This window comes from Vulpes lagopus, chromosome 6, assembly GCF_018345385.1.
Source record: "Vulpes lagopus strain Blue_001 chromosome 6, ASM1834538v1, whole genome shotgun sequence".
Taxonomy (NCBI): Eukaryota; Metazoa; Chordata; class Mammalia; order Carnivora; family Canidae; genus Vulpes; species Vulpes lagopus.
The window spans coordinates 10962557-10984049 of record NC_054829.1 but is presented as its reverse complement, the minus strand read 5'-3'; the positions used below and the strand labels follow the sequence as shown (position 1 = coordinate 10984049).

Below are 21493 nucleotides of genomic sequence, written 5' to 3'. Positions count from 1 at the left end.
GAGGAGTGACTTCCGTTTGCCGGGGGTCGCTCCTCCTCCTTCCTTCGCTTCCCTCCTTCGGGATTGGCTCTTGGGACTGGGCCCCGCCTCCTCCGGCCCCGCCTCTCGCAGCCGCTTTTCCCGCCTCCGCCGGGCCGAGCGGCGGTCCCTCTGACAGTTGAGGATGGCTGGGGCGGAGGGGCCCGCGGGGCGACAGTCGGAACTGGAGCCCGTGGTGTCGTTGGTCGACGTTCTAGAGGAGGACGAGGAGCTGGAGAACGAGGCGTGCGCCGTACTGGGCGGCAGCGACTCCGAGAAGTGCTCCTACTCTCAGGTGGGCGCGCGGCCCGGGCCTGGCTCCCCGGGCTCCCGCCGAACCCCGGTTGGCCGACCCGACTCTCCCTCTTCCCGGTGGAGGTACGGGGCCGCCGATGGTCGGAGGCGCTCCCTTCCCAGGCCCAGCTGCCCTGAAACCTCCGCCTCCCGGGCCCTCTTTCTCAGCCTGTGACCCGCAGGGCCCCCCTCCTCCCTCGGTCTCCCCCCGCCGGCCCCTTAGGATTCTCCGGGCTTTGGCCCTGGGGCGCCTACTCTTTCCTTCCTCTCCCGTGTCTCCTTGGTGCCTCGGCTGCTTTTCAGGACCTGTCCCCGTGACCTCTCAGATCCCGACATCTTTGTTCTTACTTTTCCCATCCCGAGAGTGTTTATTTAGGAACCTAGTGGGAGAGCCGATCCAGAGTTAAAGGAGAGAGCTCTGGATTTGAAAATCCGCCCCCCTCCCTGGGCTGGGCTCCTTGACGCCTAATCCCCTACAATTTAGTTGGACAAGTGCTGGCTCGTGGCTTTTTTAGGTGAGACGAAGCAAGTACAGAGTCTCTGCAGCCTCCCGGCTCCCGCCATGGGAATAGACCGGAACCACGACAGCAGGTGGCACTGGCAAAAGAGGGGAGGGGAAGGGGAGGGGGACCCGCTTGAAGGGCAAATTTGACATTTGGAAGACGTTATGAATCAGGAGTTGAGGGGGTGCGTTGTAGTGTTGGGTGACTCACGTTGTATTTCTAGGTACAAAGATGGAGCAAGGTGGGTAGAAGGAAACTACACAGGATGAGAATTGGTAGGAAGAATAAGGTTATGGGAGGAGGGGGTGCGGCGTGGAACATTGGGGGATGAGGTGAGAGACCTGGGGCCATTATGTGGTGCGGCCTGAGTTCATAATACTAGTTGTCATTGTTGGCCCGTGGAGCTTACCCTGCACAGGGGTTAGGTGGTTGAATTAGCCTGGTATCTACAGATAGTCCCAGATGTTGGTGGGTATTTTAAAAACCTTTGGTCACCACTACAACAACTTCTTTTCCTGCTTTCCTCTGGTGGGGGAAAAGTGTGTATAAGCCCTTCTTGAAATGTAGTTAGCTTTATGAAACGGACTTCCTAAAAATTCTCCTTTTATTGTAGGAAAATACGTGGAAAATTGCACAAATCCGGTCTCTGGCTTGGGGAAAAAAGTGAACACATGCATGTACCTACCCCCTCTAGATTAAGAACATGATGGGCATCCCAGAAGCTTCTCTGTCTCCCTCCTCTCTAGAGGAGGGTAACCATTGTCAAGACTTCTAAAAGTTTTGCCTGTTTTTCCTCCAAATTTTGATTTTGAAAAATTTTAAATCTACAGATAAGTTGAAAGAATATTACGAACAGTTTTGTACCTCTCACATGTATTCACTTTTTGCCACACTTGTTTTATCGCTCTTCTCTATATAATACATGTATTTCCCCCTGAATCATTTGAAAATGATTCCCCCTGAATCATTTGAAAATACATTGCAGACATCGTGACACGCTAAATATTTCAGCATGCTTCTCCTAAAATCAAAAGGATTCTTTTAATGCATTGATTTCCTCTTTGGTGGAGTCACAAGTATGATATTGCTAACATAAACCTATACACATTCTCCTATATTTTCATGTCTTAAAATGTTGATGCAGGCCAGCTTATTCTTATTTTCAACTGGCTGGGAATTTTAAACTATCAATTTTAAGAAAAAATTGTATGAAAATAAGCACTAATATAGGACATACGTAATGATGTGAAACATGTGACAGTGTTTTGGCATTCTTGTGTAATTATTCTCTCTTTCCATTTTGGGGCTGTCTTTTAGGGCTCAGTAAAGAGACAAGCACTATATGCCTGTAGTACCTGCACCCCAGAGGGAGAAGAACCAGCAGGGATTTGCCTAGCTTGCAGTTATGAATGTCATGGAAGTCACAAACTATTTGAGCTATACACAAAAAGGTAAAGACAGTCAGAGATTGGTACTGAATGTCTTTTAAATGTTTTGATTCTTTCCCACCTGCACTTTTTTTCTTGTTTTTCCATTTAAAGTAGTTGTGCACTGGTAAAATTTAATATAATCATTTTCTATAACTGGAGAGAACAGTTTTTCCAGAGGGCCTTTTTAAAATTTATTTATTTACTTAAGATTTTATTCATTTATTTATGAGAGACACAGAGAGAGGCAGAGACATAGGCAGAGGGAGAAGCAGGCTCCCCATGGGGACCCCGATGTAGGAGTCCATCCCAGGACCCCAGGATCACACCCTGAGCCAAAGGCAGACACTTAACTGCTGAGCCCACCCAGGCATTCCTCCTCCAAAGGGCCTTTTAAAATATAATTATTGTACAAACTCAAAGTAGTCATCCTCTGCCATTATTTTACTTGTGTGTATGTGTGTGATAATAAATATTTGTCTCTGCATGTTAATTTCCAGAATTATTAAATCTTTTATTGTTATGTGCTTGGAGAAGTTTCAAAGTGGATACATGAACAGCAACCAAGGTCACTTTTTAGATCCTAGAAACGCATTGAAAGGGAAGGGGCTATGATAATGATTTAAAGAGTAACTCATTAGATTTAAAAGAAAAGTTAAAACTGGCTCTTCCTCATTTTTTTTCCAGAAACTTTCGTTGTGATTGTGGAAACAGCAAGTTTAAAAATTTGGAATGCAAATTATTTCCTGTAAGTAAGCACCGTAACTTAAAATGCATTGAGAATAGCTCAGATTGATATTTGCCAGAGTGGATAAAAACCATACATTTCCGAAAAAAGAAGTTCTCATGCTTATTCTTTGCAAATAGGCAAGTCAGTATTAGACTGTATTCCATTTTTGATTTTGTTGGAAAACTAACCTATTCAGAGCCTACATTACAGATTGCAATTAATATGAAAGATTTTGGTAGGAATGTTCTTTAAAGTAACTCAGGCTTGATTATGTTGTCCTCATGGTTTAAGGCTTTTAAAACAAAGGGTATGACCTTAAATACAATTAATAAAAAAAAAACTTGAAAATAATGAATGTGAGCTAGATGGGCACAGGATTTTTTCACTGCTTTTTGGATAATAAAAACTATACTTATAGTGACATTTACAGAAGTAATAGAAATTAAGTAGAAAGTAAGGGATTTTATATTGTTTGGTCATAATTGCTATTTCCCTCCTTTGAAAGTTATTTTTGGACAATTTCCTTGCCTGCTTTTTACTTTCTAGTAATGTGGGAGCTTTGGCTATCAAAGCTGGGCATTAAGAAGTATTTAAAAATTCTAGGTCAATGTTAGTATATATAGGCCGATCATTAATAATTATAATTAATTTTTTATAATTAATTTTTAGGAGCATTTCATTATTGATATATTTGGTTTCCCTCAATTACTACAAAGAAGGTACAAAAAATTAATTGTATTTATTCTCCGTATCCTGGAAAAAGTATCCTTTTAATAGGAGTGAATTCTTTTTCTTTGAAAGTTCTTTAACTTTGAAAGTTAAAGACCAACTTTTGGGGAGGAAGATATTTAGTGCAGAAATTTATTGAATGCATTAACTTCATGCAACATGACATTTACAACATTTATGATATTATATTCATATTACTTATATCTTACTGTATTATACTGATAATATAAGTAATATGTCATATATACAATATTTATATGATATGATAATTTATACTTTCATGATACTTGAAATTATAGTTAAAATTAGACCACATTATATATTGAAATTAATTTCTTTCAGGACAAAGCAAAGATAAATTCTGGCAATAAGTACAATGACAATTTTTTTGGATTATATTGCATTTGTAAGAGACCTTATCCTGATCCTGATGATGAGGTAAGAGACTGGGAGGTTAATTGGAGGTTAATACCTTCAGTTTGCACTCCTCGGCCTGTTGTCCAGTCTGGATCTCTGTAGCTGTTCAGAGGGGATTTGGGGGATTGTGAAAGGATTCTAGGTTTATCCTTTCTTGGGAGTCTGGGCTGGAGCTGTAACTGGTACAGATCTCAACTATTCTTCTCACTCTACAGCATGAGAATGAAATACTAGACAGGACTTTTTCAAGGCCAGCACTTTCTTCCTTCTTCTTTCTTGTCGCCTGCCTGCTCCACTCCCCCAAACACTGTCCAAGAAATGACCTTCAACTTCTTGCTTCCCTGAAAGAATAGAAATGTGGTGTACAGACTGGATCCTCTTAAAAATTTCAATATATACAAAATTAAAAAATTTTTTAAGTTAAAAAGAAAATATACACAGAATTTTATAAAAAGTTTTTCTTCTTCCTCACTCCACCTTCTTATTTCCCCGGTATAACCACTGTTAACACTTTTTTGGGGTATATGTTTTTACCCTATTTCTGTGCACACATAAGTGGATGTGTGTTTCAATTTGTAATTTTAACAAAAGCGAAAATTCGGTATATTCAGTTCTACAACTTGCTTTTCTCACTTATGTATATCATAGACATCTGTCCATGCAAAACAGCACAAATCCACCTTATTCTGATTGCAACCAGTATTCTTAATGCGACACGCTGTAAGTTAGTTACCTAAATGTCCTGTATCAGACTGGTGGTGTCTCATTTCTGTATTGTAAAGAAAGCTGTAGTGAACCTCCTTATACAGTAATATGACTGAGTATATTTCTGCCGGTATTTATGGATACCTAGACGTAAAACTGGTAAAACATAGGATATTTATATTTCAAATTGCAGTCATGTCTGTCAGAAGAGTTCAGTCACCAACAGTAGGTAATAGTGTATCTTTCCCCACATTCTTCGTCAGCCCTACATATCGCAATCTTTTAAAATTTTGCCATCTTGATAGGTGAAGAGCAGTTATCTTTTAAAATTTTTCTCTCCCTGATCATAAGTGAGGTTATGGATCTTTCATGAGCTTATTGAACATTTGTAATTACCTATCTGAAATGTCCTTTCACATGCTTGGCCCATATTCTGACTGGCTTGGATTTTGTTTGTGTATTTACAGTTTTGAAGGAGTGTTTTTATGCTTAGAGAAATTAACCTTCTGCCTTCTTCTTGCTTTCTAGTTGTCTTGGAACTGTAATTATTGAACCAAATTATATAGAGGAACAAGTTGAAGATACGCATTTGAGGAGTTATAATAGGGACAAGACAGAACAATATTGGGATATTAATCAGTAGATGCGAAAGCCTGGGAATGAAAGGAAAACCAACCCAAAAACAGTCTATGCCCTTTGGAATATCATATTCCTAGCAGAATTTAATTACTTAATGATTTAACTAATTCAAGTGAGGGAAATTGCTGTCCATGTTATCAAAAGACTGTTAATAATATTCACTTTTCGGTTTCAGTGAAATGAAGGAGTTGAAGAATATAGGGTTGCCACATTCTACATTGGTCAGTTCACCTTACCTTTCTGGGTCTTGGTTTACATATAAAATAAGAAGACATTACTTAAACAGTTTTGTAAGAGTTAGACGCCAAGTAACCGAAGTGAATGAGCTTTGATGGTTGTTTCCATGATTTTTTTAAAGATTTTATTTATTTATTCGTGAGAGATACAAAGAGAGAGGCAGAGAAAGACAGAGGGAGAAGCAGGCTCCCTGCAGGGAGCCCAAGGTGGGACTCAATCCCAGGACCCCAGGATCACGACCTGAGCCAAAGGCAGACACTCAACCACTGAGCCACCCAGGTGTCCCATGACGGTTGCTTCCAAAGTGCTCATCCCAATGTAACCCTTCTGCGACACCAGTTCCTGTAAAGTGAGCTTTTTTGGCCTTGTGACCCGCTCTTTCTCCCTGTCTTCTTGACTGTTGGCATGTGGATAGCAGTTTCACAGAATCAGTAGACAATTATTTAATATCTAGTTGTACTTTTGGGCAGATTTACTTGCATCCCAGAGTTCATTGTATGTACTCATTAACATACAAACTGCTTTTCCGTGGTAGATTCCGGATGAGATGATCCAGTGTGTAGTCTGTGAAGACTGGTTTCATGGAAGGGTAAGGAAAGCTTTTACTTTTTAAGGCTATTGTCTTCATAGAAAGAGAAAAGTTCTTTTCTTTATGAATTGTGCTATATTTTACATTATAATTACTCTTCTAAAAATAAACTATGAAGATATGATCAGTGTTCTATTGCAATATTTGTTTATTAATTAATGAGCATTTTAGACACTTGGAGACCACAAGAAAAATACTCAGTTTTTTGTATTCACAGCATCTTGGTGCCACTCCTCCCGAGAGTGGGGATTTCCAGGAGATGGTGTGCCAGGCTTGTATGAAGCGCTGCTCCTTTTTGTGGGCTTATGCTGCACAATTGGCAGGTAGGTGTCTCTATGGCATTGGTGTGCCACAGACTTGTGCTTGCGAAATTTCTACATTCAGTCCAGAATTTTTAGCCACTGTTTTTTTTAATTTAAATTCAGTTAATTTACATATAGTGTCTTATTCATGTCAGAGGGTAGTGATTCATCAGTCTTATATAACACCCAGTGCTCATCACATCATGTGCCCTCCTTAATGCCCATCACCCAGTTACCCCATCCTCCCCTCCAACAACCCTCGGTTTGTTTCCTATGATTGAGAGTCTTTTATGGGGCCTAAGTGGCTCAGTTGGTTAAGCAACTTCCTTTGGCTCAAGTTATGATATCAGAGTCCTGGGATCGAGCCCCATGTCAGGCTCTCCACTCAGCAGGAAGTCTGCTTCTCCCACTCCTTCTGTGCTCTGGTTCTCAAATAAATAAAATTTAAAAAAAAAAAGTCTTTTAGCAACTTTTTTTTTTTTTTTTAAGATTGATTGATTGATTTGAGAGAGCACGAGCAGTGGGAGGGCAGAGAGAGAAGCAGACTCCGACACAGGGCTTTGTCCCAGGACACTGAGATCACAATGTGAGCCTAAAGCAGATTCCCAGGCGCCCCTTAGCAACTGTTTTTAATAGGACTCTGAGGTATAGAAAAAGTGTAAGATGCGTGCCTTCTCCACAAAATGCTTCTAGATTGCTTGGGAAACTACCAAGAACAAATTTGTACTTAAGTAGCGTGATAACAGAGGCTGGAGGAGACCAGAATTAGGGAAAAAGGGAGGAGGCAGTTTTTGAATGGGACTTTGAAAGATAAATAGAACCAAAAGAAATGGTTCTTAAATGTAAGACATGTTATTGGTTGGGAAGGGTGGAGTAAAGTTTGTTATGTAGTGTTTTATTATACACTAAGGAATTGGCCCCAAACAACTAACTAATCAGCAATGAATGATCTTGAGGCAGTAAATAATTTAATTCAAATGCGTTACTTAATTTATTTTTAGAGTGGCAGTTACTCATAGTGTCTGCCTCTCTGCCCTCATGTCTTGCCCTTCTCACCTTTAAGGGAACATTTACCATATGAACTACAAACAGCATAGCCATGCCTAAAATCTCACCCTACTCTTTGGTTGGGTCTCAAAAGTCTTAAATTCATTGCACCTTCTTTCTGTTCATACTCTTTTCCATTACATCTCTCACTTTCCACTAGACCTGTATCTATTTCTTACTCATTGGGTTTTTTTTTTTTTGATGGATCCTCCCCATCTCCCATTTCTTCGTTTACTTCCCTATCAACAGATGACCTAGTGTTCTGTTGAATTGAAATGCCAATTGGAATGAGCTCCCTTATCATTCTTCTTCTCTTTTTTAAAGATTTATTTATTTGTTTATTAGAGAGAGAGGGAAGGAGGAAGAGAGAGACAGAATGTGCCAGTGTGGGGAGGGACAGAGGGAGAGAATCTTAAGCAGACTCCCCTGCTGTGCACAGAGCCTGACTAGGGTACCTCAGGACCCTGAGATCATGACCTAAACCGAAACCAAGAGTCAGAAGCTTAACCGACTGAGCCACCCAGGTGCCTCTCTTGTCTTTTTGACAGTATTTCTGCCTCAAAATCCATCCATTTTTATTTCTTGCTCTCATAGAGAAAAGCTGGTTGTTTTTCAAAGCTACCCTACCACCTGTGTTTGCAGTTAAACTTCTCCCTGCTTCTTGCTTCTTGAGATACCCCACCTCCTTTTACCATCTGCAGTGGTTTTTTTTTTCTTTCCTTTACATATAAACTGCTTAAGTATTAATTGGCATTTTGATTTTTTTTTTTAAGATTTATTTATTCATGAAAGACAGGGAGAGAGGCAGAGACATAGGCAGAGGGAGAAGCAGGCTCCTCAGAGGAAGCCCAATATGGGACTCCATCCTGGGACCCCGGGATCACAACACCTGAGCCAAAGAAAGACGCTCAACTACTGAGCCACCCAGGCGCCCCATATTCTGAAATATTTTTTAATCAGACTAAGTGATTTCACTGTTTAATAAATAGGTCTGTGGATATGTATGTTTCTTTTCATTGAACCCACAGTAACCAAAGTATCTGCAGAGGATGATGGGTTGGTGCTGAATGTTGATGGAATAGGTGATCAGGAAGTCCTCAAACCTGAAAATGGAGATCATCAAGATAGTACCCTCAAAGAGGATGTTCCAGAACATGGAAAGGATGCTGTCAAGGAAGTTAAAGCAGAACAGACTAGTGAACCCTGTACCAGCTCTAGTTCTGAATCTGATCTCCAGGTAACCAATGAAATAAGAGCCACAAAAGAAATAAAGCTTTAAGCAAAATTAATTCTGTAAGCTCTGTAGCTTTGGATTTCAACTGTACCCTTTGTCTCAAGAAATTCCTCTCTACAACCTAAGCTATGAAAACTGTTAAACTGTAAAAAAACATACTTCAAAACTTAATTTTATTTCAGACAGCATTTAAGAATCAGCATCTCAACATGGAATCACAGTCTAGCTGCAAACTTCAGGAGCTTAATGCTAAGCAGTTTATAAAGAAAGACACTGCCACCTATTGGCCCGTGAACTGGCGTAGCAAGTTATGTACCTGCAAAGACTGCATGGTGAGTACCTCATCAGGGTCAATGTCACTGTGTTTATTATGGACCGATGCCTCAAATAAGGCCATCTGAAAAATATATTTATGAAAGTGATGCTAGGACTATTGAGAACAATGAGATATTTTATTATTTTGTTTATTTATTTATTTATTTTTAAAGATTTATTTATTTATGTTAGATCTAGAGAGAGAGAGGCAGAGACACAGGAGGAGGGAGAAGCAGGCTCCATGCCGGGAGCCTGACGTGGGACTTGATCCCAGGACTCCAGGATCGCGCCCTGGGCCAAAGGCAGGCACTAAACTGCTGAGCCATCCAGGGATCCTGAGATATTTTATATTAAGCAAATTTATGGAATGCTACTGGCAGTCGCTTGTGGAAGTAATTAAAATTCATACAGTACTGCTTTTTATTTACTTATCTTCATTTTAGTGGAAAATAGAAATTATCATTTTTATATCATAGAATTTACTTGGAAATAAAAATTGGGGGAAACCTGGGTGGCTCAGTGGTTGAGCATCTGCCTTTGGCCCAGGACGTGATCCCGGGATCGAGTCCTACACCAGGCTTCTTGTAGGGAGCCTGCTTCTCCCTCTGCCTGTGTCTCTGACTCTCTCTCTCTCTCTGTGTCCCTCATGAATAGATAAATAAAATAAAATTTAAAAAAGAAATAAAAATTGGCTGAAAGTTACAGTAAGTCAGTGGTTTTTAAGTAAAGATCTCTTAGACTATACAACACCTACTGGGAAGTTGAGGAGATTTCTAGAAGAGATTTGGGCAAAAAGAAATCACTCCAATTCTGTACTAAGGTTCAGGTTTTCTGGAAGTTAATCTAAAAACATTAAATGACTTTTTAGTGATTCTCATGAAGTTGACCTCCCAAGAATGACATACAGTTCTAATGGGAAACTGGTTTTATTTTTTGAAGAAAATGTATGGCGAGCTAGATGTCCTGTTCCTGACAGATGAACATGACACAGTTCTGGCTTATGAAAACAAGGGCAAGGTCGACCAAGCAGCTGACAGGAGAGACCCTTTAATGGACACCCTTAACAGCATGGACAGAGTCCAGCAAGTGGAACTTATTTGTGGTAAATGCTGTTTGAACCAAAATTCATGAAGTACATAAAGTTTCCTTCACTCTTAAAATATGTATAAGGAGGACCACTAATACCTGTCATTTTTGTTTAATACAAAATTTAAAATCGGAAATGCAGAGTAGGCCTCAATTACACTTGCCTAATTGTAGTGTTGCTGGGTATTTAGCTGTTGTCAGCACTGAGTCTGAGTTCTGTACTAGGATCATTATTACATGCTTGAGAGACCTTAACATATGCTGTTTTGATTCATAGTAGATGTACGAGTAAAGAATAATAAGAAAATCAGTGTCTTTTCCATCCATTGAAATAGTTTTCACTGAACATTACAGGTCCTCTTTTCTGACAGTCCCTCAGGCTGCTCCAGGGAACCGCCAGAGGGGAAAGCATCCCTAAACCCTTCATTGCAGGCGTTTACATATTTCCCCCAGCATACCCGACAGATTTTAGTAATTTCCATCCCAGACAGATTTTAGTAATTTCCACCCCAGCCGGTCTCTCCTTGGATGCCAACACCTCTGTGGCATTGATCATTTCTGTCTTTTATTTTTAACAATTTAATTTCCTTTGCCTATATTAGACTAAAAGCTTTTCAAGGATAGAGGCTGCATCTGAAAGATTTTGTAGCCCTCAGGGTGCCTCATACATAATAGAAACTATTAAGTGAGTGAATGAGTTTTAAACTTAGTATTTGACAAGTTCAGGATTCTTTCAACTATTAGAATTCCAGAGAGATAGGGGAGCCTGCTTCTCCCTCTCCCTCTGCCTGCCGCTCCCCCTGCTTGTGCTGTGTGTCAAATAAATACAATCTTTAAAAAAAAAAAATTTTCTTAGCTAATCTTTTTGGACCTGAGGATTTTTTTTTTCCCTAAGAAGTAGAGTTCTAGATATCAAAGTGAAAGAACTTGGGAGAAATTAGGAGCAAGTTTCTGTGCATGTTTCACTTAGAAAAAAATTCAAGGTATTAACAATACTCAAATGTTAGTGGGAAAGTACTTTTTTTTGTTTGTTTGTTTTGTTTTTTAGTACTTTGTTTCTAAAAGCAAATGACTTGCCTAAAGTCTACTCCCTTTTTTGTTGTTTTGATTTAGAATACAATGACTTGAAGACTGAACTCAAAGACTATCTCAAGAGATTTGCTGATGAAGGCACGGTATGTTAAGTTAAAGGACTTTAATCATATCCCTATATGTTTTAAATAAACTTTATTTTCTTGGATGAAGAAATGACGGTGCATCTTAAACTGGATGCTCGGGAGGTGAATGCAGGCAGAGCTAAAGAAATCAGTGAGAGGTGGTGAAGGAATGGCCTGGCCACGCTGAAAGACCAGAGGGAAAGAGGGGTGAAGGGGCCACACGGGTCTGGAGAGAGTACATGTAGCTGAAGAGAAGGCCATCAGCCATCCTGACTCGGCCTATCCTAACCTTCAGGCAGGGATCCTTGGATGAAGAAGGAAAAATGACCAGGCAGGGAAAAATTAATGACAGACCCCTTTTTTGGATTATAGAGTCTATAGTTGAGAATAAAAGAATTTCAAAACTGGGACTAAAACATTTTTCTTGCTAGTAAGAGGATCTATACACTTTTAAGGGTGACACTGATTCTAAAATGTGTATATATATTTTTTTAATTTTTTTTATTTTTTATTTATGATAGTCACAGAGAGAGAGAGAGAGAGGCAGAGACACAGGCGGAGGGAGAAGCAGGCTCCATGCACCGGGAGCCTGATATGGGATTCGATCCCGGGTCTCCAGGATCACGCCCTGGGCCAAAGGCAGGCGCCAAACCGCTGCGCCACCCAGGGATCCCTAAAATGTGTATATTTAAAATAGTGTTTCAGAGGTGCCTTGGTGACTCGGTTGGGTGTCTGCTTTCAGCTCAGGTCATGATCCCCCAGGGTCCTGGATCAAGCCCTGCATCCAGCTCCCTACTCAGTGAGGAGTCTCCTCCCTCTCCCTGCTCATGCACTGTCTTGCTCAAATAAACAAAATCTTTAAAAATTAAATTAAATAGTCTCCCTGATGAGTTACAGATACCTCCTGGCTCTTTACTATTCATACACTGGTGACAAAAAATTTTCTTGCTCTTTTGTTTTTTTTTTAGATTTTATTTATTTATTCATGAGAGACACAGATACATAGGCAGAGGAAGAAACAGGCTACCTGAGGAGGCGGGGGGACCCGAAGTGGGATTTGATCCAAGCACCCCAGGATCACAACCTGGGCCAAAGGCAGATGCTCAACCACTTAGCCACCCAGGCATCCCAACAAAAAGTTTTTCTGAAATACTTTTCTATCTTCCAAAGGCAGATATTAAACAAAATTTAACTTTACTTTTCTTGGCCTAAAAGTATCTTCATAGTTGGTTTGTTCTCTGTGTTTAGACACAACTTAAGTCAGGCATGGGCCTAACAGCTGCTGAGGAAGTGTGCTGACACTTGCTGTCTTGGAAGGAGACTTGGCCAGCTCGCTTGAGGCCACTTTCTCCTTGCTCATAAATGTGGCAAGAACTTGGAGCTGCCTGGATGTCACAGCCCTGCCTTTCTGCAAAATGAGTTGTAAAGTCAGAAGTTTCCTAGTTGGTGTTCTCATGTTTTAGGGAATGCTCTTCACGGTCCCTATGAACATCCTCCTGCCTCTCAGCAGTTCTTAAACTACAGTTATTGCTGTTCCTCTGGTTAATGTAGACTCATGTTTCTCTTTTGCTAGAACTGAGAACATTCATGGGGCTCCTGGATGGCCTAGTCAGTTAAACATTTGACTCTTGATCTCAGATCAGGTCCTAATATCTGGGTTGTGAGTTCAGGCCCCATATTTTTTTTTTTTTTGCAAGTTGAATATTTACTTAAAAATAAATCTCAAAAATATCTATTTACAGTACAGTAAGAGGGGCATGTGCAAACAACAGAAAGGGGGAAAGTCTATCCCGCCGTGGAAGGTCCACACTTCGATGTGCTGGAGCAAAGTGCATGAACACCACGGGCCGCACTGAGCTGTGCTGGCAACAGGATGCCATTCAGTGAATACTGGACACAGTCCACCCTTGAGACTTAGACAGGTGGAAGTCAGTGTTGGGGGCGGGGGGGGATCCTTTAAAAAAAAAAAAAAAGAACTAAGAATGTTCATAGGTGTAACTATTTTAACCTTGGCACTATTTTTTTATATTGTAGTTGACATACAATGTTACATTTGTTTCAGATGTTTATTAACCTCTGCACTATTAATAGAAATTTGAGGTCTTTCACATGTGGCAAAATATTTTTTTTTATTGTTTGTTCCATGACATTACTAACTAGATCTTTACAAAAACAAATAAGAGCTTTCAAATACAATCAAGTTAATCTGCTTTGGTTGTATTTGTCCACATAAGATAAAAAGTTCTGGATGTTCTCAGATGATGGACTCCCTTTTATGTTTGTGTTTGACTATAAAAGAACACTTAGAAACTACACAATTTCTTTTTTTTTTTTTTTTTTTTAATTATTCATGAAAGACACAGAGAGAGGGAGAGACAGAGACATAGAGAGAGAAGCAGGCTCCATGCAGGGAGCCCGATGTGGGACTCGATCCCAGGACTCCAGGATCACGCCCTGGGCCAAAGGCAGGCATTCAACCGCTGAGCCACCTAGGCATCCCAAAAACTACACAATTTCTGAGACAAACCAAGAAAATGATTTATCATCGAACCCCAGTATTTATTCTTTAACATTTCTACTGTGCATGTTGGCTATGACCATTTGAGAGTCTAGAAGCTAAAAATTGCACCCTCTAATTTGCATGCTCCCCTCTCCCAATATCCTTGTAGGTAAAATTGTTTTTTGTTTTTTTTTTAATGCCTTTCAGTGTTTTGTTGGTGATGCAGCATAGGGATAGATCCTTTGAGTTGAAATTTCCACATATACTGTATATTAGCATTTTTGTAAGTGAATTCCCAAGCCATTTAGCAAATGTATTAGAGCTTTGAGCTTCCGTGTCTCGAGTGGATTAGCCACCTAGATCTTGAATCAGGGGTTCTGATTCCTCACTAGTTGACCAGCTGTCTCACTCTTGGTGCTTGCAAAACTGGTGTATCAGTTACTAGTCTGTGTCGTTCTTCCATTTAGAGGATTAATAAGTATCCTGTCATCCCAAGGAAGTTATCCAAGTAGGCATGGCTGTTTGTGTACTTTAGCCACACTTACCTTTGGGGAGTGAGAAGGAGAGTTTCAGTTAATACACAAGTATTTATCTACTTTCTTACCTTTTCCTCCTCTCTCCCTCTTGCTCACCTGTATTCCCTGGGCTTTCTTTTCCTCCTTTTCTTTCCCTCCCTCTACCTGCCCCACCTTCATTCCTTCATAACAGTAAGAATGTGTTACCTTTGTACTTAAAAAGTAAATGAACAACCTGTCTCTTTTGATGGACTTCAGGCAACAGGTAGGTCCCATCAGCTGGCTAGACACTCTTGTGAGCAGAGACTCCTTCCAGGGTGTCCCACTTCTTCATCCATATTACCTCACTTACTTTATTTTCTCATTTCTAGTATCTTATTTTGCTAATATCATAAACACCTTTGTATGATGTCCTAATAATTCTTTTTCCAAGGAAGTGGAAGATAAATTTCTCTTTGCATAAAATGGATATTCCATTTCCTAAGAGTAACACTTCTTTATTTTTGGCCAGTTACTCTTTTTATGTAGCAAACATTTCTAATTTTGGACTCACTAAGAGGGCGACATTTTTGGTTCCTTTTTTCCAGTAAAGGAGAAAACACAAATCTCAAAGCAAAACAGACTTTGTTTTCTGTGGGCACTCACACGGAGCTGAAGGATCTTCCCAAGAGACAGCTGTGGTCGCGAGAGAGGGTGCTGGTCTTGAGAGACCTTCTGGGTGCTCGGTTATATGCTGACTTTGCCACTTTCTCTTCAGCCAAAGGACTTACTATGGGCCAGGCCATGTTTTACAGGCATTAAATCTGATCTGATCTCTCAACAATCCTGTTAGTCAGATGGGTGCTGCTTTTACCTCATTTCATGTGAGGGGGCCAGAGTAGGTGATGGCACCCGTGCTCAGCCCTGCTCTGCTCTTCCTCTTTACTGTCTGACTCTGACCAGGCCTGCATCTGTGCACCTGGAGAGGCTTTCTATAAGACAGAGACAGTATAATCACAGATTAAAATAATTTTTCATGTGTGGAAAGGACATTTATTTACCAAACTGTAAATCAGAAGGGGTAGGCAGGGTATATAATAGGAGGAGCTGAGTGGTCACGTGTCAGGCATCTGTTCCTTCTCTCTGTCCTCCTGGGCCTGGATCCTGAGCTCCTCAGCTCAGGCCACCTTGGACCACAGGTAGGAGCCACCCACAGATACATCATTCGCTTTGAATAGGTGTTCATAGTTCTTCTGGATCTCCATGGGGCTCAGCTTGGAGACATGGGGACTCTGCTGGGCCTCCTGGAGGCTGAGGCTGGACAGGTTGGAGGTAGCCACAGATTGGTGTCAAGCCCATCCTGGCTGCAAACTCCTGCCACAGGCTCCAGCCTTCTGGCCCCACGGCCCCAGCTCAAGGGTGGCCGGTGTGTCCAAGGTCAAGGGAGAGATCACATTAAAATAATTCATATCAGCAGTATTGTTCACCTTGTCTGTGACTATTATGACCAGTTATTGCCAACCTGTAATGCGTGCCCCTTTCCTAATCTGTGCTTCCCATCAACAGGTTGTTAAGAGAGAGGACATCCAGCAGTTCTTTGAAGAATTTCAGTCGAAAAAGAGAAGAAGAGTGGATGGGATGCAATACTATTGTAGCTAGAGTGGGGGTCGGCGCCTTCTCAATGCGGCCAACTCGAAGGCCACTTACTGTGCCAGGAATAAAAGAGGCGTATCTCACACCTGGTCCTGTTCCAGCCTCTCCCTAAAGAGGTCTCCCCTCCGACCTTGAGCTTCCTTTTATCCCCAGTTCCAGTTAGCCACACGGTGTATGCCGATCTGACAACCAGCACCCTGACTCCGCCAAACGCGGCTCATTCCTCAGACTGCAGGCCCGCCACCCGACTACCAAATAACCTCCAGGTTATTTGCTTAGAAGTTTGAAGAAGTTTGATTGGGTTTTGAGAAAGTAAACTAGTTTCTTTTTTAACGACTGGTTCTTTAACTCCTGACGTGTCCGCCCTGCCACAGAGCTGTTGTCTCTGGGACCTGCTGTGCGGGGCAGGCTGGGCGCCCTTCCGGTCCGCAGAACCCTGCCCGGTCCCTCAGCCTCTGATCGCGGTGCCTTGGGTTGGAGCCTCCTCGGGCCTGGTCTGCCTCCTCCCACACCCCTGCTCTCTCAAGTGTGGTCATAGTGGGAGGCATCTTGAAACTTGCTTCTCCTGGGCCCAGCCTCCAGGAGAGCCCAGGCTGAGGGTTTTCTGGGCTGGTTGCCTGTCGCAGGCAGGGAGGTTGGCCCATGGCAGGATCGAGGAAACCAACCTTTGTTACAATTTTTACTAATAAATTCAAAGTGAAATTTTCCTTCACAGTTCTCCTGGCACTAGAACATTAGGATTTCAGTACTGTAGTGCTCGCAGGGCTTCCTGGAGAAAATTCGCCCGTGTGCTAGTCCCTCATCTGCTGCTTAGAAAACAGACCGGGTACTACCCTGTGAAATCTTGGTGGTTTACGAAGTCCTCTGGATTTCTTTCTATTATCAGGGATATTCATAAGCGTATAGTAAAAACGGACCTATTTTGATATTGTTCTGTTATGAAAATGTTATTAGAACCCCAGTAAATTATTATTTTTCCCTTTAAATCTGTGTTGAAGAAAAAAGATCCTGGTTTAGCTTACTTGTAGCGAGCAGGGTGGTGAGTGCCCTGTTCCGGAAGAGGCAGACTGTGTAAGAGATTCCAAACTAAGCCCCAGCTGCACAAATGATGAGCTTTATGTAAATAAATGTTCGTGTCCACAGCTGGTTCTCTAATGACCATGAAATCTGCTTTTGAAGAAACTTGTGGAATGTTTTATAAAACCCCATGTTTGAGGGGAAGTCTCCTTTCAGTTGGTAGGAAATCTCTCTATGGCCCTCAGTCTATGTGGACAACAGCTTTGCTAAACACAGCCCTCAGTTGCCCTCCATGTGGAGCAACACGGTCTCTTGTGACAATAGATGACACGCCTTCAGGTATGTGGCCCTAAGTACTGGAGGCTTTGAGGCCACAAAGTGTACATTAATTTTCCTTCATGTGTCCAGTTGCAAATACCAATCCCTGGATGAGATGAATTTGGCCTAGAGAACCTCAAAGAAAATGGTCCAACCCCCAGTTTTCTGCATCAAGCCTCCTAATTCCAGATCCCCTTGAAGAGTGATGTGTAAAGCTGGAAGGTCTTGTGGCCACAGGAGATGCTGGTGTGCCCTGAGCTGGCCGTGTAGACCCACGAAGTTGCCAAGCTCAGGGCATCTGGGAGATCATGAACAGTCAGCCCCAGCTTGGGAACTCCTTTCCAAGCCTGAGCAATTCCGCAGGCCCTCTGCAGGGTTGCGCCAGCATACAGCCGTGGCTTGCAACTTACCGTCTTCACAGACATTTGCTCTAACTGCCACGAAGTTCCTGGCACCTGTGACAGGTCGGGGCCAAGTCTCAGAGGCCACGCGTTACTGCACAGCCCGACGTACGCATCACCCAGTGCAGAAGGGCTCTTTTAGAAAGGTACTGATCCTTCTTTTACATTAACCAGAAAACCTCTTTTTTTTTTTTTCTTATCTATGTTCACAACTAGTTTTCTTATTGATCGTAACGGACGGTCTCTTCTTGTAGAGACTGATTCTGGCCAACATGTGGCAGTTGAGATAAATGCATGTTTTATGCAAAACAAGAATACGATAGTTGCTTTTAAGGAATTCTGGCATTGTATGTGCATTTTTGTAGAATTGTTACTGGACTTACATACTTTAATCAGGTTTCTGTAAAATTTAAATAAAGCCAGTTCAACAAAATAGCAGCCTTACAGGTTGTTTGTATTCAGTCCTCTTTAAATGTGCGCAGCCTCCCTCTGCAGGTTATAAGAAAAATGAATGTAACGTGAGTGTCATAGCAGCTGTTCCTGCCCTGGGGGCCTGCTCAGGCAGGGACTTCTCTCCTGCTGTTCTAGGAGACGTGGCCCGATCTGAGGTCCGCCGGCAGGTTCCTGGACTGCCCGGGCTTTACAGCCTCCTCCTTCTTATTTCAAAAGCAAACATGAAAACAAGCCAAAAAACCAATGTAGAGGCCCATGTTTGGCCTCTCCCCTGCTCTTGCTTCCATGGGAATTCTTCAGACCGGTGTGGTCATCACCATGGTGAGCCGAGCGCAGGTAAAGTGCTGTCTTCAGTCCTGAAGCTGCCACATGTCTGAAGACGCAGGATTATATAATCCTCAATGCCAGCAAAGCTGCAGTTCTGCTCCCGGACCAAAGGACCCTAGCGGGGCGGAAGGAAATTGAGAGCAATCCAAGTACCGCAGGACCTTGGTGGTGACCTTGGTCAGCTCCCCAGTGAAGAGGAGTGTGGTCTGGGGAACATGGGAAGTACAGCAAACCAGCCTGGTTCCCAGAGGCTGGCGAGACTGTCTCCCTGTCAGGTCACCTTGAAGTGGCTGCTGGATGCAAGCCTTGGTCTGAGGAGGCATCTGGCATCTGGCACTGGGCCAAAGCCAGATGGACCTCACTTGCCCCCTGTCGAACCACTGGGTGTTAGATGTGTGTCCTCCGCTTACAATCCCAGGATCACTCTGTTGGAAGGGACCTGAGAAGTGCCCCAGTCTCACCTTCTGTCAGGACAGGAGGCCCTCATTCACGGATGTACCTCATAGGCGACCTGTGCTGCTCGTTGCCACTGGGTCCCAAGGTCTCCCATGCTTTGGGTGGCAGTGGCCCAACCTGCAGTTTAGTCTCTGGCCTGCCACCCCTGCCACATGATCTGAGGGGCACTGACCACAGCACTCTCAGCTGCTGGCATCTATTGTGTGGGCACTGCAGGAGGTCAACACCATGGAAGGCAAAGAGAAAGATTCAGTGATTTAGACATCGAGCCGCTGGGCTAAGCCTTTCCCAAGGCTTGTGCAACCAGCAGACTTTTCTATGTTCGCTTGTAGTGTCAGAGTGCTCACTGCCTCACATGGCACTCCTCCTCTTTCTCCCAGTCCTTGATGTATCTTCCTGGACAGAAAGGCTGGCTGCTGCTTCTGGACTTTTCCACTGGCCTCCCATCCAAATCTTTGGTTTTCCTTCAGGGATTGCTCTGGCTGGAGTTGGGAGAGCTGTTCATGGCACTCTCGGGCACCTGCCCTGGTGGCTCCGCCCTGATTCCCCCAGCTGGAGACTCCCCCTTGGGTTTCCCCTCAGCCATCTTTCCTCCTGTAAGGGCTCCTGTGGCTCGTGCTACTACTCCCCCACTTGCATCTCAGCCCCCTGACTTCCCTCTCTTGCCTCTGCCTCAGGCCTGAAGCCTCCTCAATGCAGCTCACCTATAGTTAGATTGAAAAGTTTTACCACTGTGTTAGGGTTCTCTGGAGAAATATATCCAATGGGGTCTGCTAGGTATGTATGTCTATATATGTGTGTGCATGTATTTATCTATATGAGATATATTATCCTATATATATCACAGAAACTGGCTCACACAATTAGAGAGGCTGAGAAGTCCCGCGATTTGCTGTCAGCTGCAGACCCAGGAAAGCTGGTGTAGTTCCAGTCCAAGCCTTAAAACCCAAGAACCAAGGGGAGAGCTCATGGACTCTCCCAGTTCAGGAGAAGATCAGTGTTCCAGCTCCGTCAGACCAAGAGGACTTTTTTTTCCTTCCTCCGCCCTTTTGTTCATATATATATACATGAGAGAGAGAGAGTCAGACACACAGGCAGAGGGAGAAGCAGGCTCCATGCAAGGAGCCCGATGCAGGACTGGATTCCGGAACTCCAGGACCATGCCCTGGCCCAAAGGCAGGCGCTAAACCGCTGAGCCACCCAGGGATCCCCCTTTTGTTCTATTCCAAATCTCAATAGATGGGATCATACCCGCATCCCACCCTGGGGAGGGCCCGCTGCTGTACTCAGTTCCTCCATTCTAATGCTAACGTCATCTGGAAGCACCCTAGGAGACCCCCGGATATCAGGTCGGCCAGGCATCTGGGCACCTCTCGGCTGAGTCAAGTTGATGCAAAATTAACCGTCGCGACAGCCAACCCGTCTAGTTTGTCTCACACCACCCCACGGCCCATCTGTGGAGTAATGGAGGCCCCCGGGGCCTGTGGGGACCTGGGGGCTGTACCCTGGGATGAACGGAGGCCTGGGCTCTGCCTATTGTCACATTCGCTCTTGCCCCAGCTCTTCCTATTTTAAGAGGCTCACTGGGGGCTCCTCAGGTGTGTGGGGTAGCGGGTCCCTCAGCTCCTTCAGGAGGGCGCCCCCTAGTCTAGGCCTGGAGCTATGAGTAAAATGGCAGCAACTGGGAAAATGAGCCACTTTGGAAGCACAGATGCACCTTCTCCACAGGTTTATTTACTGCAGAGTCTAAAGTCCCTCATTTCATGACATCTCGGTGGGGCATGGAGAGATGTGAGACGCTATTCATGATCTCACGTTGTCCTGGCATCAGGGCAGGCAGCAGGGAGCTCCTTGGGAGTTCCTGTGTCTAATATCTGCCCTCCCCGCGAAGCCCTAAGTCGGTGAGCCAGGGACTGTCTTTCCAGCTCATTAGGAAAGTGCTGGAGCCTGGCCCGATGCCTGGCCCATGGCAGGGCCCCACCATGGCGCACGCAGACTGGAAAGCTCGCAGGCGCCTGGCAGTGCTGAGCAAGGCCACGAGCTGGAAGCTTCTGCGAACGCCATCTCACTTCCCCCTCCCGGTGACCTTAAGAACATGAGTTCCTCCTCGTCCTGAGATGTGGGAACAGAGGCTCTGAGAAGTGGAGGGTCCCCCAGGGGTCCAAGTGACCCGGTATCAAAGGCAGGCCTGACCCCAGGCCCGCCGGGCCCACCGCTCCTTCCGGGAGCAGGGGAGCCTCCGGGGCAGAACTGCAGGGCGGAGCAGCCTTTCCTCAGAGAGCCAGCGTGCCACGGTTTTGTCCCAGGGCACGAGGGACACTGACGCTTTTCTTGTTTGGTTTTGGTAAAATGACTTAGACTCACGTGCCAGAATGGACTTGCTTCCTCCTTCCAGGAGGGCCCGGGCTGTGGGGTGCACAGGCCCCGGCCCCCCGCTAAGAGAGA

General features: G+C 43.7%; 1 protein-coding gene across 1 annotated transcript; it reads left to right on the top strand.

Annotated features, from left to right (window-relative positions):
* Positions 1 to 110: 110 nt before the first annotated feature.
* UBR7 (ubiquitin protein ligase E3 component n-recognin 7) lies at positions 111 to 18245 on the top strand. Its single transcript, XM_041759845.1, has 11 exons — positions 111 to 313; positions 2133 to 2266; positions 2930 to 2990; positions 4044 to 4139; positions 6235 to 6288; positions 6506 to 6611; positions 8666 to 8874; positions 9054 to 9203; positions 10126 to 10288; positions 11386 to 11447; positions 15990 to 18245. Exons 1-11 carry the CDS (start codon positions 164 to 166, stop codon positions 16080 to 16082), a joined length of 1278 nt encoding a protein of 425 aa, XP_041615779.1. The 5' UTR covers positions 111 to 163; the 3' UTR covers positions 16083 to 18245.
* The last annotated feature ends 3248 nt before the right edge of the window (positions 18246 to 21493 follow it).